Source organism: Schistocerca piceifrons, chromosome 11 (assembly GCF_021461385.2).
Source record: "Schistocerca piceifrons isolate TAMUIC-IGC-003096 chromosome 11, iqSchPice1.1, whole genome shotgun sequence".
Lineage (NCBI taxonomy): Eukaryota > Metazoa > Arthropoda > Insecta > Orthoptera > Acrididae > Schistocerca > Schistocerca piceifrons.
In genome coordinates this window covers 967,617-986,417 of record NC_060148.1, presented here as the reverse complement: position 1 = coordinate 986,417, position 18,801 = coordinate 967,617, and the positions used below count along the sequence as shown (strand labels likewise).

The window sequence follows — 18,801 nt, the reverse complement described above, 5'->3', positions numbered from 1 at the left end:
CTACGTAATCATCTTGTCGGAAAAGGTTTCCGCAAAGTAAACTGCAAGACGTAGGATTAAAATCTTTCCGCTTCACGGAAGTAATCCACTTCTTTAGCAGCTCTGGGTGCTTTAGAGGAAACCTGTTCAAAAACATCGAATTAGCAAACGCACTAAGTCTGTATTGTTATCGTATTGTATCGGTAGTCCTATTACCTGTGAAATGGTAAGTCACTTTCCTTACTCCATCGCTTCGTGCAATTGAAAGCGGAACAAGAAATCACCATTTCGATAATCCTTAATTCCTTATACACTGTACAGACCGAGAGAAACTTCTTGGCAAATTCGAATATGGCGGGCAATACAGGCGACAGTAATCAGCTGGTAGAGCCATCTGTCGGTAGGTCCGGTAGTTGAGCATCCCTTATTTCGCTAGCTTTAGACGCCTGTGTTTGCGTATGCCTGTTTTCATGTCGCTTTTTGTTGCTTTATTGCAATGGATGTTACAAGTGATGCTGGTTGTAGGGAGGCAAGCTGCTGTAAAAGAAAAAGAGCTTCGAATTCGTGTGATGAACGACGGAACCAAGGAGTTTCGATAACTGTTGTGACTCTTCATTCGATTCTGGACGATAATTCGCGTTTATTTGAATTTCTGAAGAGTTCTGGTGTTCTTGCTGATAAGTACATATGCGCTAGATGCCTTAAGCCCATGTCCTGTGTCAAGGTTCCAACAAAAAGATCTAGTGATGGGCTCATGTGGCGCTGCCGAAAAGACAAAGTGTGGAGGTCAATTCGTAAAGGCACGTGGTTTGAGAATGCTAGGGTTACCATTAGAGTTATTGTTCTGATGACATACTGTTTCTGTGTACGCAAGTCTGTTTTATCTACAAGTCTCTTGGCAGGAGTGAGCGAGACTTCTGTCCTCGACTGGTTTTTATCATGTAGGGAAATTTGTTCAGCGTTGGTGAAGAAGAGAGGAAAAATTGGAGGCCCAGGAGTTGTAGTTGAGGTGGGCGAATCGCCATTTGGAAGTGTTAAGAATCATATGGGAAAGTATTTGCCAGAACTTTGGGTTTGGGGAGCAGTCGTTTGTGGGAAAGAACATGGCGAACTAGTTTTGAATGTGGTCGAGAGGAGAGATGCAAGGAATTTGCGATGTCTTATCGAAGAACACGTCGAGGATGGGACTGTTATATGTTCAGACAAATGGGAGAGTTACGAGGATGAAGGGGAAGTGGACCTAGAGACTTTTGCAGCCGATCACAATTACCAGTTTCGGAATAAAGTGGTTGGTATCATGGAGCAACATTGGGATGAAGTAAAAAGAGTTGTTGGGAGAGGGAAGAGGCGCCGCAGTGGTTTGCAAAACCATTTGGATGAATACGTTTGGAGGGAAAGTGTGTTTGGACACGAGTGTGTGTTTAATTCTTTCTTGCAGAGTGTTGGAACACTTTATGTTCCATTTGTAGCAGACCCTACAGTGGTAGTAGAAGATACTACACCAGTAGTAGAAGACGTTACACCAGTAGTAGAAGATCCTACATTAGCAATAAAGGACCCTACGCCAGCTGCCGTGGGGACTCTACCGACAGCAGTAAATGAAGAACCTTTGCTGGCTGTGGCAGATCAATCCTCACCAGCTGCAGCTGCAGTGCAGCCAAAGGAGAGGCCTGCGAGGCACAGGAAACGTGTTGTGCGTGAGGATTTTTGGTATCCCTCAACCCGTGATCTTCACATTGCATATCTAGAAGATTAGCACAAGGTTGTTGTTGAAGGGGTGACGTGGTTGCGTTGCTGTTTAAATTCAGTATATGGTCAAAGACTTGCTACAATTGGTTGGTCTTAAACTGTGTGGAGCATTTTGTGCGTTGGCTCTTTCCTCGTTTGAACTGTCAGCCTGCCAGCATAATGAAGACTAGGCAACTTTGTGGTAAGTATTGTGATGTTAACCCTTCCATTTACAGTATTGATTTAGCATTCCTTGGTGCACCGCAAAATGTAACGAATAAGCCATGTTATATTGTAAGTACAACAGGTAACTGTGATAGGTAATTTGATTTTTAGGAAAGAATGCCACCCATATAATTTATGGTATATATATTCGTTAACACAGGGACTAAAAAAAGAAGTTTTTGGACATATCACACATGTATTATATTGTCAAGGTTTTTTGTGATGCATATCCCTATTTAGTTCTGTGTATCATGTCTGTGCCTAGTGTAAATGTATAAAATGTTTCAAGTGAATCAATGACTGAGAGCTAATTATTGTGGGACTACGTGTCGGACATATTTACCTTTTCATATTCCAGAATCCCTCTGTGGTATTATATTTATTAAGGAGAAACAACTCTGCTTCACTGCTTTCTCTGCCAATTTACGTTCACTGGTGGCAAGAGTCGTTAATTCTTGTAGTATTGTATAAATGAAATACTTTAAAATTACAGTGGATTTGTGACAAAAAATTTTGTCAGTGGATACTAAATCCCAATTGCTTAAGCAGATTCCTGGAAGATGTAGACTTGTGAATCTCACATATAATTTCTTATTATTTTCTACTGTGCAATAATACTGTTTCCCTAAATGAGTATTTGATACAGAAATTATCCTGTAGGGCATCAGTGACTGAAAATTTACAAAAAAAAAGAACTGTTTTATTCCATGCCAAGTGGTCTGACTGCCACACCTTAGCATCGGTCCAATTCCCTTCAAATTGAGCGAACATTTGGACCTCGTACTGTTAAATGTGTTGTTATTGTTTGTGTGTTGTATGTACTCGTAGAGTAAACAAAATTTTGCTCTTTCCGTTGGATCGATCGTTGAGCTTTCAAACGTTTGAGTCCATTCCTATTCCTCATATATGTGAATGACCTTACCCTCAACATTCAACAAGTAAAATTCGTACTTTTGTGGATGATTCTAGTGTCGTGCAATAAATACCATTTGAGAGAAAACAACAGAGCAGTTTGCAAATAATATTTTCCAAAGAATTACTAAGTAGTTCTCTAAAAATTGACTCTCCCTAAACCTTAAAAAAAGAAGACCACACACACTACATTAAGTCTCTGTAAGGCCACCGTCGGCAACTGATGATCGAAGGGATCACTGTGCCAAAAATTGACAGGTGTCAGTCACTGAATGCTGGCCCCTATTTTGACTGGACTAGAGTTGGGATTCTTCTTACATGTTGGTCAGTAGGTCTGAAGATGGCATGATGGAGTGCTGAAACTGATTGCTCAGTAAAATGACAACTGAAGGTGTTTTGTTGTGGCATTTTACACTGCTTTCAGTTCTGTTCAGCAAATAGGCGTACCAACAATTGACGTAGCATGTGAGCAGGAGTCAGTGGATTGGGAAGAATGCTCCAAAGTTTTGCACGCACATATTGATGAAAACTTGAACAGGAAGGAGGGGTCGACAGAAGCGTCCGATCCCACGCGTCAGCTTTGACGCGTGACGTAAGGGTGTTGTCGTGTGTGATGTCATGACGGCGCGGAGTTTGGTTTGAGTGTGGCTGTCTCCAGTTCTGTTTTATCTTATTTTATTTACTTTTCTGATCTGTTCGTTCTATCTCGTAAGATTTTTTTTTTTTTTTTTTTTTTTTTTTTTTAATTTGAAAACACTTATTACTTATTTTAATTATCTGTTTCCTCCAATTTCTGTTTTAGTTTATTATATGTATCTTTCTGATCTGTTCGTTCTATCCCATGAGATTTTTTTTAAAAAAAAAGACAAAAAACACTAATCAGCTACTGAAGCATCTTTATCTTCTATGGTTGCAGGGGTTACGACCCCTAGGGAGGTGGGTGGGTATTCATGCATGGCTGTCTTCACTTACACGTTGTAGCTACGCAAGGCATCTAAATTTGTTTATATTTAGTTTGCCCCCTACCCAAAACACCCCATTTCCAGCACTTGTCCCGTTAGTGTCATTAGGCTTCTTGTGGAAAGTGTGTGTGTGTGTTTTTGTTTCCGCCATATTTGTGACGTCATGGGTCGAAGCAGACGGGCGGGATCAGACGCTTCCGTATTTCCGGAAGGAGCATATTACTGAGCTTCTGAACCAGTGAAGTTCAGCTACTTTTGCGCGACAAATTTTGTGTATTTCCACTTAGTATGGTCGTACGGAATAATTTTCTGTGGCTAGTCATCACTTAGAAAGATAGTATTGAGTGTACAAAAGCAAGCAGTAGAAATGATATGTGTTGTTCATGGTAGGCATTTTAACTGCGCTGTCACAATAAATATTTTTGCTAATGAACTTCATTATAAATAATCCCTCACAGTCTGAGAAGGAATGTGATGTACATACCTACAGTACTACAGAAACAAATGACCTTTATTACCCCCTGTTAAATCTGCCAGTAACTCAGAAATGAGTTCTGTATGCAGCAACAAAAATTTTTGATCATTTGCCCAATTACCATACGTAAAATGTCTGACATGTAGTGAAGCAACTGTCAATCTAATATAAAATCATTTCTCTTACACAGATCTTTCTAGTCCACTGCTGGATTCTGCTTAAAACTTGGTAGCTAGTAAAATTTATGTATACAGTGTAGTTGTACAAGTAGGATTAGAAATAATGGTGTGTTTATTGATGTCAACACTGGTCTTGTCTACATATCCTGTGAACTGACTCGTTCCACATCATTTCAATAAAATAACACAGGTCTGCAAAAAAAAAAATTTTTTTGTCAGCTGCACGAGATACTTTTGCTGAATTATGTGCTTTAGAATGTGCTGATTTCAGAAGTGATGTCCATTTTTTTCTATCACATAAGGTTTTTTTTTTCCAAATTCAAACACAAACAATTGTAAAAGCACTTGTTTATTCAAAATTATCAAACATAATATTTTTTTTACAACCAATGAAGCATTATTTTGAGACATATAATAACATTATTATAATCATGTTTTTTATGAAAACTTTTCTTCTTTTCCTTGGTACTTCGCCGAGTCCTTTCCTGATTTCCAACTTCAGGTTCCCACTTAAGCATCCCATCTTTGTTGACTAGCAAACATAGTGACATCCCATCTTCCTTGGTACTGTCTCTCGATATCGTGGACATCCTGCTGAATCCGCTCCCAGGTTTTCAGGAAAACTGTCGATGTGGGAGTGTAAAAAATGGACCTTCAAGCTCATCTTGCGGCCATGAGCTTTGTATGCTGCTAGCATCCATTGAACAATGGTTTTGGAGTCAGTAACCTTAGTATTTCTCAAAAACTTTTACACTACATCCTTAAATGATATCTAAGCTTCTTTTTCCTTCTCATTAATACTTTCCACAGAGAGGGTGTCAGTTAAAAGTTTTTTTATGTTGGGGCCAGTGAAAAGTCCCTCTTTCAGCTTTGCTTCTGACAGCTTCGAGAAAATTGCTACTTAGATATTTAAAACAGTTTCCATCCTTTTGCAGCAATTTTACAAATTGTTTCATCAACCCCAATTTGATATGGAGGGGGGGGGGGGGCAACAAAACTTTTTCTGGTGGTACCAAAGTAGTATTGATAACATTTTTCTTTTCAGGTTTTAAAGTTTCTCGGGGTGGCCAATCACTTTTAGTCCAGTGCTGTTCTCTGGCTCTACTAACCCACAAGCATAAGGAGCATGGGTATTTAGTACAGCCTGCCTGCTGACCCGAAAGCATCGTGAGTATTTTGAAGTCCCCACAAACCATCCGTTGATGGTCCTGATATTTGATTTTTTTCCAGGATAATGGCCAAATCGTTATAGTTTTCACCCATATGCACAGGATGTACCATCGGAAGTGATGCAAATTTATTTCCATTGTGCAGTAATACTACTTTAAGACTAGTTTTGGATGAATCAGTGAATAGGCGCCATTCATTTGAGTCATACTGCATATCAAAGCATTGCACGAGTCCTTCCACATCATTGCAAAAAAACTAAATTTCCTTCTTTTGAGAGAAACTGGGTAAATTCTTTTTCTCAGTGTCTGTACCATGAATATGAGGTGCCAGATGATAAAAAGGTTTATATTTTTTAATCTGGAACCTAACAGTTCGGTTGCATCTTTTGAAAGATCCAAATCTCTTACTAGATCATTGAGCTCACTTTGAGAATATAGTTGAGGCGTTTCATCTTTGTCTGAAGAAAAATCTGAGCTTGATTCACCCTGAGGAGGTGATGTAACTTCGTCCCCCAACTCACTCGGGTATTCATACAAACTGGAAGGTGGCCGTGGGACAGGTATTTCAGAGCTATGGGGCAATAGACGTGTAGCTGAGTCAAGGTTAGGATAACTTTTGCTTCTTTTGTTTTTTTGAATTGAATCCCTTTACGTCAACTGAACAGAAGTAGCAGTCAGTGGTACGGTTTTTCTGCTCACGCCATATTGTAGGAATTCCAAATCGAAATGCATTTTTCTTAACCTTAAAACACAAACGAAGATCTTCTTCACATCTTCTACACACTTTGTGCAGGTCTCATGGTTTATCTTGATCACCAAGTTTTAATTTAAAGTAAGCAAAATAAACTGTCCTCACAAAATCACTTATGTTTCCCTCTTGACTTTCAATAGTGTATTCACCACAGATATAAAAAAACTGTTTGGAGAAATAATACAACCTCTCGTAGCCACGACTAGACAGAAACGACAGCACTGTTCACTCGAATAGCGATATGTCTACTGTGAGTTTCTCTTCATTTCATGCGAGATACAAATCGACATTTGACTTGTCGCAACACGATAAAACTGAACAATAAGAGTGTTTGCATTTGCTTCTGGCACCCAGGAGTTCATGGTAAAACCTGCAAGTGGTAACAAAGAATAGTTAACATTGTATTTTTTTAAATTTAAGTTTATTTTATCAATTATAATTGATATAATTTTTAATAATTATTAAATTAGGTTTATTACTAATGAATATAAATACTGCAATATACATAAAAACCTAGGGGATAGAATTTTTTGAATATTTTTTTCCAGTTTTTGGGAGGTCAAAATCTACAAGAGTTTATTAGTTGCAGACATTTTAAAACTTTTTGGCTTAAGCTTTAGTCTGATATGTTTTGGGGCATCGTGTCACGCATTGCGTGGCCCCTCCCGCTGGAGGTTGAAGCCTGGCTGTATGTGTGTGGTGTTCTTAGCATTAGTTGGTTTAAGTAGTGTGTGATTCTAGGGACCGATGACCTAAGCAGTTTGGTCCCTTAGGAATTTACACACATTTGAACATTTGATATGTTGCACTATTATGCTGCAACATATGCCCAATTTTAGTAAAATTTCAAAAAATTTAGTTTTGGAAAAAGTCAAAATGCTGTTTTTTTAATGAAAAAGATATATTTTCATATATGTGTTTGCAAACAGCGGCTTAAATTTCAGGATGGGGAAAGAATGGATTCTTGAGATATAAATTTAAGGCCATTATATTACACAAAAGAAACAGGGTTTTTAGTAACAATCTGTGAATTCAATACATTCCATCAGGAACCAAACTGTGATATTTGAGCTACTTCATTTACATGTCTGGGTAGTTCTGTCAGTAACGGAATGACACTCGGTGATTGTTTTTGCCCATTAAGGATTGAAAAGGCCAAGAATCATGATAAGACAAAAAATTAATATTGTATTTTCTACATAAGCAAAGGAACACAAGTTATGTAATTTAATACTTGAAGTTTCATTCATATAATGAGACTAATGTAAAAGAAACTTTCTGGTAACGGAATGGCACAATTCAGACATGCATGTTGCTCTCATTTATAATGCAACAATAATTCAGCTCATCCATTTTGTATAAAAATTCACAAAAATTATATTGTGAAGAGGGATAAATGTGAAACAAAATGGCGTGAGATAAATGCATGAAACCAATATTTTACTAACAAAATTTAAAAAATCACTGGTAATGGAAGGACACTTAATAGTAACGGATTGACACTTTCACTTAAAAATTACCAGTTTTATTCATTTATAGTAGGTGCAGCTAGTTTCTCTACAATTTGGCCTTTTCCTACCTAACATTTATCTCCCCGCCCTCCCCCCCCCCCTCCCCCCCCCATGAACCATGGACCTTGCCGTTGGTGGGGAGGCTTGCGTGCCTCAGCGATACAGATGGCCGTACCGTAGGTGCAACCACAACGGAGGGGTATCTGTTGAGAGGCCAGACAAACGTGTGGTTCCTGAAGAGGGGCAGCAGCCTTTTCAGTAGTTACAGGGGCAACAGTCTGGATGATTGACTGATCTGGCCTTGTAACACTAACCAAAACGACCTTGCTGTGCTGGTACTGCGAACAGCTGAAAGCAAGGGGAAACTACAGCCGTAATTTTTCCCGAGGGCATGCAGCTTTACTGTATGATTAAATGATGATGGTGTCCTCTTGAATAAAATATTCCGGAGGTAAAATAGTCCCCCATTCGGATCTCCAGGCGGGGACTACTCAGGAGGACGTCATTATCAGGAGAAAGAAAACTGTCGTTCTATGGATCAGTGTGTGGAATGTCAGATCCCTTAATCGGGCAGGTAGGATAGAAAATTTAAAAAGGGAAATGGATAGGTTAAAGTTAAATATAGTGGGAATTAGTGAAGTTCGGTGGCAGGAGGAACAAGACTTTTGGTCAGGTGATTACAGGGTTATAAATACAAAATCAAATAGAGGTAATGCAGGAGTAGGTTTAATAATGAATAAAAAGATAGGAGTGCGGGTTAGCTACTACAAACAGCATAGTGAACGCATTATTGTGGCCAAGATAGACACAAAGCCCATGCCTACTACAGTAGTACAAGTTTATATGCCAACTAGCTCTGCAGATGATGAAGAAATTGATGAAATGTATGACGAGATAAAAGAAATTATTCAGGTAGTGAAGGGAGACGAAAATTTAATAGTCATGGGTGACTGGAATTCGTCAGTAGGAAACGGGAGAGAAGGAAACATAGTAGGTGAATATATGGATTGGGGGGAAGAAATGAAAGAGGAAGCCGCCTTGTCGAATTTTGCACAGAGCATAACTTAATCATAGCTAACACTTGGTTCAAGAATCATAAAAGAAGGTTGTATACCTGGAAGAATCCTGGAGATACTAAAAGGTATCAGATAGATTATATAATGGTAAGACAGAGATTTAGGAACCAGGTTTTAAATTTTAAGACATTTCCAGGGGCAGATATGGATTCTGACCACAATCTCTTGGTTATGAACTGCAGATTGAAACTGAAGAAACTGCAAAAAGGTGGGAATTTAAGGAGATGGGACCTGGATAAACTGAAAGAACCAGAGGTTGTAGAGAGTTTCAGGGAGAGCATAAGGGAACAATTGACAGGAATGGGGGAAAGAAATACAGTAGAAGAAGAATGGGTAGCTCTGAGGGATGAAGTAGTGAAAGCAGCAGACGATCAAGTAGGTAAAAAGACGAGGGCTAATAGAAATCCTTGGGTAACAGAAGAAATTTAAATTTAATTGATGAAAGGAGAAAATATAAAAATGCAGTAAATGAAGCAGGCAAAAAGGAATAGAAACGTCTCAAAAATGAGATCGACAGGATGTGCAAAATGGCTAAGCAGGGGTGGCTAGAGGACAAATGTAAAGATGTAGAGGCTTGTCTCACTAGGGGTAAGATAGATACTGCCTACAGGAAAATTAAAGAGACCTTTGGAGAGAAGAGAACCACTTGTATGAATATCAAGAGCTCAGATGGCAACCCAGTTCTAAGCAAAGAAGGGAAGGCAGAAAGGTGGAAGGAGTATATAGAGGGTTTATACAAGGGCGATGTACTTGAGGACAATATTATGGAAATGGAAGAGGATGTAGATGAAGATGAAATGGGAGATAAGATACTGCGTGAAGAGTTTGACAGAGCACTGAAAGACCTGAGTCGAAACAAGGCGCCGGGAGTAGACAACATTCCATTAGAACTACTGACGGCCTTGGGAGAGCCAGTCCTGACAAAACTCTACCATCTGGTGAGCATGATGTATGAGACAGGTGAAATACCCTCAGACTTCAAGAAGAATATAATAATTCCAATCCCAAAGAAAGCAGGTGTTGACAGATGTGAAAATTACCGAACTATCAGTTTAAGAAGTCACAGCTGCAAAATACTAACACGAATTCTTTACAGACGAATGGAAAAACTGATAGAAGAGGACCTCGGGGAAGTTCAGTTTGGATTCCGTAGAAATGTTGGAACACGTGAGGCAATACTAACCTTACGACTTATCTTAGAAGAAAGATTAAGAAAAGGCAAACCTACGTTTCTAGCATTTGTAGACTTAGAGAAAGCTTTTGACAGTGTTGACTGGAATACTCTCTTTCACATTCTAAAGGTGGCAGGGGTAAAATACAGGGAGCGAAAGGCTATTTACAATTTGTACAGAAACCAGATGGCAGTTATAAGAGTCGAGGGGCATGAAAGGGAAGCAGTGGTTGGGAAAGGAGTGAGACAGGGTTGTAGCCTCTCCCCGATGTTATTCAATCTGTGTATTGAGCAAGCAGTAAAGGAAACAAAAGAAAAATTTGGAGTAGGTATTAAAATTCATGGAGAAGAAGTAAAAACTTTGAGGTTCGCCAATGACATTGTAATTATGTCAGAGACAGCAAAGGACTTGGAAGACAGTGTCTTGAAAGGAGGGTATAAGATGAACATCAACAAAAGCAAAATGAGGATAATGGAATGTAGTCTAATTAAGTCGGGTGATGCTGAGGGAATTAGATTAGGAAATGAGACACTTAAAGTAGTAAAGTAGTTTAGCTATTTAGGGAGTAAAATAACTGATGATGGTCGAAGTAGAGAGGATATAAAATGTAGACTGGCAATGGCAAGGATATCGTTTCTGAAGAAGAGAAATTTGTTAACATCGAGTATAGATTTAAGTGTCAGGAAGTCGTTTCTGAAAGTATTTGTATGGAGTGTAGCCATGTATGGAAGTGAAACATGGACGATAACTAGTATGGACAAGAAGAGAATAGAAGCTTTCAAAATGTGGTGCTACAGAAGAATGCTGAAGATTAGATGGGTAGATCACATAACTAATGAGGAGGTATTGAATAGGATTGGGGAGAAGAGAAGTTTGTGGCACAACTTGACTAAAAGAAGGGATCGATTGGTAGGACATGTGTTGAGGGATCACCAATTTAGTATTGGAGGGCAGCGTGGAGGGTAAAAATCGTAGAGGGAGACCAAGAGATGAATACACTAAGCAGATTCAGAAGGATGTAGGTTGCAGTAGGTACTGGGAGATGAAGCAGCTTGCACAGGATAGAGTAGCATGGAGAGCTGCATCAAACCAGTCTGAGGACTGAAGACCACAACAACAACAACAACATTTATCTTCCTTTGGGGGAAATGTAAATATCTGTCCATTTGCGTCATTCTTTCTAAGAAATGAAATTTCGTAACCATCTTCCACATAAATCACCTGCCCTACAAAAAATCTTGATCTGTTTCTTACAGCATAGGAAACCAGAGCAAAATCCCCTTGATGCAAAGCTGTATGATTGATCAGTTCTTGTGAATTTTCTTTGGCTGAAGATCGCTTTTTGAAATTGTGCACAAACCTCTGGGGAGGTAGCGAGTAATGCTAGTACTCAATAATACGTGGAGCAATAGGTATAACAGCATGGATGGTTTTTGTCTGCTCTATTGGAACTATTCCCATCCACATTTGATCGAATTCCTCTGTATTCTCTGCAATTTGCAAAGCAGAGATATAAAAAATGTGTACGCCGCGACATCTTTCACGTGCAACTTTTGTAACGTTCTCAGCACGAGGTAGAATGTGTTTCCCAGTTTTGCAGGTATTCCAGACTGCACGCTTTACAGTTCCACCAATCCCACCCACGACACCTTTGCCATGTGATGTGGCAAACAAGTTCCATGAAATATTTATTCTATGGCATTCTCTGAGAAATGTCAAGTTGGCGAACAGGAAACGCTGCTTAAATTGACTGGCTGCACCATCAGTCATGAATGTGACAGATTCTACCTCTGGGTTCGTGAATATGATGTGCTCTACAGTTTTACTTAGGAAAGCATGCACTGAATATTTATTATGATCAAGTTCATCACTAACAACAGCACAAGAATATACATCATTTTGTGAGTCCCAAACATATGCTGTAAACAAAGTGATTTGTTGTTTTGACCAATGGGCGCTCTGGACTTCATTCTGCTGTTGAACAGTATAATCTTCTGCAAAATCTACGTTCACCAAGATGTTCTTGTTTGCAGAATTCGTTTTGTTTTAAAAAAATTTTGATTGTTGTCTTTTAATAAATGTATGTTGTAAGAATTGGGGTAACATGTTTGAAAGAGCATCAAGACTCTGACCAACAGTACCAGCAACCTCTTTCAGAGTGATTCGCCGGTTCACTGTTTGCCATTGGGTCCATTTTGATCAGCTTCTTCATTAAGTTCTCATCCAAAGAATACTTATCTTTCAAAGATACACTTGCACACTTTTCACGTTTTGACGAGATGCAAACGTCTTTCTCTTGATTGCAGACTATTGTGCTAATGAGGTCAGAAAATGTGGTTTTCAATTGTGGAACAACGTCGTGTATAACTTACAAAAGCAGCTTTACGTTCTCACGGTAGCAGCAGAGACACACATAGTGCGGTGTATCCTGTAAGATGCACACAAACTTTGGTCTCGATGCACAGAACTTGGACAATTTTATTGGCACGTCAGGGAAATCCTCTTGATATATAGTGTGGGCTTCTTTCAATGTCGTGGTCACGTATCTCTTCTGGACTTTGGTTTTTCCACCTTTCATTCCAGGAGTTCGCCATGAAATGTCATCTCGAACATAAAAAGTAGCAACAGGTTCTTCTGTGCCTGGATTTAGGCATCAAATCTGATTTTTCACCTTTTGTTCGCTCACTAAAACTCCATGAGCAACAGCTAATTTCAAGACAAGTTTCTTGCACTTTCTTGGACTTCTAGGTAAACTAGTTTCCACACGTTTAACTGCTTTCTTAATGTAGCAGAAGATTTATATGGACTATCGGTGTAGATGACGCAAGCATCACCACTATCGCCTTCGCTGCTGGCTCTAACATTATTTCTGATTTTTCTTTAATTAAGTGTCTCTTTTTCTCTTTGCTTCTTACGTTGATCAGGAGTTAAACTTTGCCTTTCCCGGTCCTTCCCCTTGATATCATCATTTAACCCTTTCTCCTTGAGTCAAACTTTGCCTTTCCCGGTCCTTCCCCTTGATATCATCATTTAACCCTTTCTCCTTGAGTCGTTTCCGGTATTTTCTCAGCTGATGTGAGAGGTCTGACAAGAACTGTAAAAATGAAATATCTTGTTTGAGAATTACTGTGGGAACACTGTAATTGTTAGAAGTAAGCCAATATCTATTTTAAATAAAAAAATCTATTCAATATAGTGATCTTCTAACAACATAATACATAAAAGTGTCTCTATTATTTATGCATAATGCATAGTGACCTTCCAAAATAATCGACATTCTGTTGCAGTACATAGGAAGCCAGTAACTTGTTTTTCTATAGGCAAGATTAAGGTTTTCTTACAATTTGGCATTGCTGGCTCTGAGCACTATGGGACTCAACATCTGTCGTCATCAGTCCCCTAGAACTTAGAACTACTTAAACCTAACTAACCTAAGGACATCACACACATCCATGCCCGAGGCAGGATTCGAACCTGCGACTGTAGCGGTCGCGCGGTTCCAGACTGTAGCGCCTAGAACCGCTTGGCCACAACGGCCGGCTTTGGCATTGCTATTGCTTCCCATAAAAAGCATAGGTTATGGAAGAAGAAATACAGTTTATCAAAATAATTAACTCCATTCTACATGTAGTATGCAGCCATTTAGTCACTTAATTGTAATCTTCACTAATGAAGCTTATTAATTCACTTTTCAGCAGTTACTCTTCAGACTCACTGAATGTAAGTTTCGTCTCTTGGAAAAGTACATTGTTGGTTTGTGGGATTTCCCCATTTTTCCTCCAGTTTTTGCTAACAGTATAGCCAACATGTAGATGTCACCACTACAAAATATTGTTTATAATGATTTTTTTTTCTCTGTAGTGAGACTTTTATCCATCTCATAAATTTGTATTTGCTTGCCTATTTTCAGGATTCTACAAAATTGCATTGAGCCTGAAAAATAAATTTCACACATTTTTTTGGCAACGGAATGACAAGAGATAGCAATAAAAAATAAATCAGCCTGGGGACTTAACTAATTAAATAAAATCAATAGAAGCTGTTGAAATGGGTTGACCTAAGGTATTTGTAAAGTTTTTCAGATATATTCTGTTAATAAATTACTTTACAATGCATCATTGTAGTACTTTTCTTGAAAACTAATTTCTTAGAGGGTCTAGAAGCTGAAATTTTAGACAAGCTGTAAAGCAATTTGTTCAGTTCCAGCACTTTGTAACATGAAAATGAAGCTTCAAATAAAAAAAAAAATTGTGTTTCAGCTAACAGAAATGATATTCATATTTGTAATAAGAATATTTTTAATTTTTAAAGTTTGTGTCCCCCCTTCTTAGCTGTCATAATTGCAAGTTTGTGTCCGTACCATCCGTAAGGGGAAAATCGCCGCCCCCGTATGATCTCTGTAGAGTAATCTCCAGTTCTGTGGAAAAGTCCTCCCCAATATCCTCCTGACTGTAATCACCCAAATGAAACAGTGCTAAACCACTCCCAGTGGTCACGTCCACGGCTGTCATATAGGCTTATGTCTAATTTGTTTTTTGGGAATTTAAACTGCAGCTTGAATGTAAATAAAATTGTTGGTGTAATCACATCAAAAGTATACTCTTTGTAGATGTTATTGCCACATGTAAAATTTAGCCTAGAAATGTTACACTTGTCCCACGATATTACTGTAATTATCCCAACACTGCACTAATGTAATTATGCTTAAATTCTATTTGTATCAGCAATCAGTGCTTAAAATTTTTGTTAATCCCTTATTTATTTTATTACTTATGAAGTGAAGTTCACATTATTACGTCTGAATTGTACGCTGCTGTTAATACGGGCCTTGGTTAAACTATATTCTCTGTTCATTCAGTGCTCGGATCTGTGGACATTTTATTACATTCAGTTTTAATATGGAGGTGATTTCTATCTGCTTGTTGCATTTAATGTTGTGATCTACGAGGAATGGTTCGTTTCTTTTTAAATGCCTATTTACTTCGACGTTCTTAGCTCGGGGAAGTCTGGAGGTATCTTTCGAAGACCACAATACTAGAAGTAAATACAATTTCCGTTTGGAGTACGTCTCAAAACATTAACGGTGGGAAGTTTCACTGACATTTTATCTGTGTTTTTTAATAACTGAAATACAACTGTTGTTATATTTATTCATCATCTACACACAGAGGATTTCACGTAAAAACCTAAACGAACGGTTTTTCAGTGTGTAGAACAGACAGGTGACAGGGAAGACTCGATCGTACATTTAGCTTATTTTTAGCTGTCGATCGACATCGAGACAGTTAACTTGGCAACTTTTTCGGTGCATAGGAATACCTTCGTAGTGAGTGTATGTCGAAACATATGACACCTGTTTGTAAACGGTTTTTGGAAAGTAGTGTCACACGGTCTGGCATTAATTTTTGTGTTGCAGATGCGTGAACTCGACTTTCAACTGAAAGAGTTTGAAAGACAGAGTGCTAGGTGTGGTTGCCGATCAGCAAATAATGCAGCGTCCTCACCAGAGTCTATATCTGATAGAGGTTCGTCATTTTTTAATTTGTGACTGCGATTGCAGCAGTGAATAGAGTGGTAGTGTGGGACTGCCCATTTGTGCCGCGTTTCAGTTTCTGTGTCGACTGCCGATCACTGTAAAATGTTTGCTACGGTACCTCGAGAGCGCGACGTCGGGTGCTAGTTCTCACACGTACACATCCGGGCTCACGACAGGTTTTAGAGGACGCCAGTGTCATCGCAGTGCTCTCTAATGTTTCGTTCTCCACCACGGCAGAATGCGCAATCTGCTAATGCTGTACATTCGGATGTCATCAGGTGTAAACTCAAAGTGCCCGGGCAGTCGGACGTTACATTTGTACAGTATGATATTACACGATCTGCTTGAGGAGAAAGGAGAGGGGAGAGGGCAGTAGAATACTAGGAAAACCAACCAACTTCTGCACGCACGCGCGCGCGCCCACTCACACACACACACACACACACACACACACACACACACACACACACACACACACACGCGCGCGCGCCCACACACACACACACACACACACACACGCGCGCCCACACACACACACACACACACACACACACACACACACACACACTCGAGTACCTCACACAGTAATGCATCATATTACAACTGAACAGTTGGGAGGTTTGCTCAGATTGTACGTCTCTCTCTGGTTGATGGAACTGAAGTTTAGAATCAACTACGTAACAGTGGAAAGTAGGTAACTCTCGTATCACAAATGTGAAGTTAAAATATTCATAGTATAAAGTTGATTGTGAGATTCTCTGACTCTCAGAGTTAAAAGTAGTAATAGATTGTGGCACTACAGGCGTAGGTGGGTCATACGTACACTAGAAGGGGCTCAGACGGCGCCTGCCCACAGATGTGATCCGCCACTTTCAAACTAATCACCAGTGCGGCAAGTCTACCTACCGTACACGTCCGGTACGAGAGAACCGGTAAACCGAGCTGCTAAGTGACCAGCTCGAGACTGTCTACCGGTGCCGTCTCGTGTGCTGAATTTCACCGAAAAGGTAAAAAAACATTGTGTGTTAAATACGTGCACATAGGCGATGAAAATTCTTTTATATTAGTTAATTAGTTATATTTACTGTTCAAAAATTCATAATTTGTACCGATTGGTAAATGACCAATATTCTTAATTTCTTTCTGAGTACCTAAAGCTTTCAAAAGAACTGCATTTTTTAACTCCTTTAATGAATTAAAAGCGACATAGGAAAAGATAGATTGCCACTCACCGTAAAGAAGACCAGTTAAGTTACAGACAGGCACAATTAAGATACGTACATAAGTGTCTTGCATAACTGTCTTTTAATTGTGCCCATCTGCAACTTAACAAGTCTTTTTTATGGCAAGTGGCAATCTGTCTTATCCTACCTTGTCAATATTCCCACCCGGAGTTTCCGTCGTTTAACGAACTAAACTTTTTATTCGTGTGGCTGGCATAAAACAACTCCTGCGTCTAGGTCTCGTGTACAGTTTAGTATTTACTTGTATATCTGAAAGGATGGACATCATTAATGACTGACAGCTGTAAAAAATAATTTTAAATGTATTTGCCGACTGTGAATTCTTCGACATCAGCTGTATTAGGTAGAGAGGTACTACCTGTCAGTGACGTATGGAAACACGTGCCGGACTGGGACTCGAATCCCGGATTTCCCGCTTACCCGATGCGGCTATCTGAGCGCACTTCCCGTACCGAGCTGGACCTCAGTGCGTCACATTGTTTACATCCGTATGCCATAGTCCACTGTATTTATCACTTAGTTGTTTACATCCGTATGCCACAGTCCACTGTATTTATCACCTAGTTGTTTACATCTGTATGCCATAGTCCACTGTATTTATCACCTAGTACTTGCCAACCTTGCATATTGTATTCCTGCACCAGGAAGGTTTTGGGGAGGAAGCATGGACACTACTACTACTACTACTACTACTACTACTACTAATATAAAAAACTATTTCTACTGTGAATAAAAATGGCATCTAGCACCAAATCTGCGTCTACCACTGTTACAATAGCTTCAGTTTTTTCTGTCTCATTCCACAATGCAGTCCGTTGCTCCTCGGCCAGCAGGCACACCCTGCCAGTTCCTCGGGTGCTGTGGTTGCGTCTACCCATTCCGCTGTTTGTAGGCTGGCCTGTTCCCAGCCAGTACTGGCGACGAGTGTAGTCACGGGCCGCCTCGCGGCCTTCGGGTTCCGGTTCCTCGAGTGCCGAGACACGACCCGTGGCTCCGTTTATCTCCAGTGTCGTTCCGACGAACACGCGTACGGTGTCGGCAGTCCTCCTTTCGGAATTGTCGACCTCGGCTGCCTCCACCGCGTCGCTTCTCGATCGTCTGTCGTGACCTCTCGTAGTGCAGTAGACGTGGGTCGTTTCGTAAGATAACTGCACTACGCGAGCCTTTCTCAAAATAGTGTCGGCAGTATTGTCTCAGATCTGCCATTCTGTTTCACAGCGCAGTGTGTCTCAACATCGAGTCTTCTGTTCTCAGATTTAGTTGCTAGCGATCGGTATAGGCTACTCGGATAGTCCACGGATAGTATGTTTTGGTGCACCTTCTTCACCGTAGGCGCATTTGGGAATTTATCGTCTACCAATCCGATGCCAGTAGGTGGCGTAGGGCCCGTGAATGGTTGAGTAGTGTGTCGGGCCCCTTGAGGGATTCAGGTGCTTCACTCCTCGTTTCTGTTTTACATTTGGCAGAAAACTGTAGGTGCACCTTGCTGTTCGGGCATCGTCCCGTTGTTTCTGCTACAGGTGGAGAACACGATTTTGAATTTGCTGCCCACTTGTGGACCGTATTTGTATTAAATTCGGCACTTCGTGATATTGTTCTTCCTTCGACTAGTACATTGCCACCTTTTTCCGTATCTAGAGATCGAGGGGACGCGTCGCGAGTATTGCTCGCGACGTCTCGACAAGTATTCCATGTTGCACCCTGTTAACTATTCGTGCCGATGTTACGAGCAAAAGTCTGTGGGCCCGAGCACTCCCGCACAGTATCCTACGATCGCCTGCAAGACCTGGCACTGTGGAATCGACCGGAAGACGCAAAGTAGACCTGGTTTTGTTTATAGTAATGTGCCCTTTACTCTGTATACCCGTTCGTGTAGAAAAGT

The 18,801-nt window shown here is 40.0% G+C and overlaps 1 protein-coding gene across 5 annotated transcripts in view; it reads left to right on the top strand.

Moving 5' to 3' along the window:
* The first annotated feature begins 406 nt into the window (after positions 1-406).
* Positions 407-18,801, top strand: part of LOC124719948 — a 35,363-nt gene continuing 16,968 nt past the window's right edge. Inside the window, exons 1-3 of one of the 5 annotated variants that reach the window (XM_047245153.1) lie at positions 407-1,909; positions 5,506-5,627; positions 16,478-16,682. In XM_047245153.1, coding sequence (XP_047101109.1) covers positions 476-1,735 — 1,260 coding nt within the window. In that variant the 5' untranslated portion in view covers positions 407-475 and the 3' untranslated portion in view covers positions 1,736-1,909; positions 5,506-5,627; positions 16,478-16,682. Of the gene's footprint in view, positions 1,910-5,505; positions 5,628-14,049; positions 14,202-16,477; positions 16,683-18,801 lie in introns of all 5 variants that reach the window. The other 4 variants (XM_047245151.1, XM_047245154.1, XM_047245152.1 and 1 more) reach the window with 4 other exon arrangements.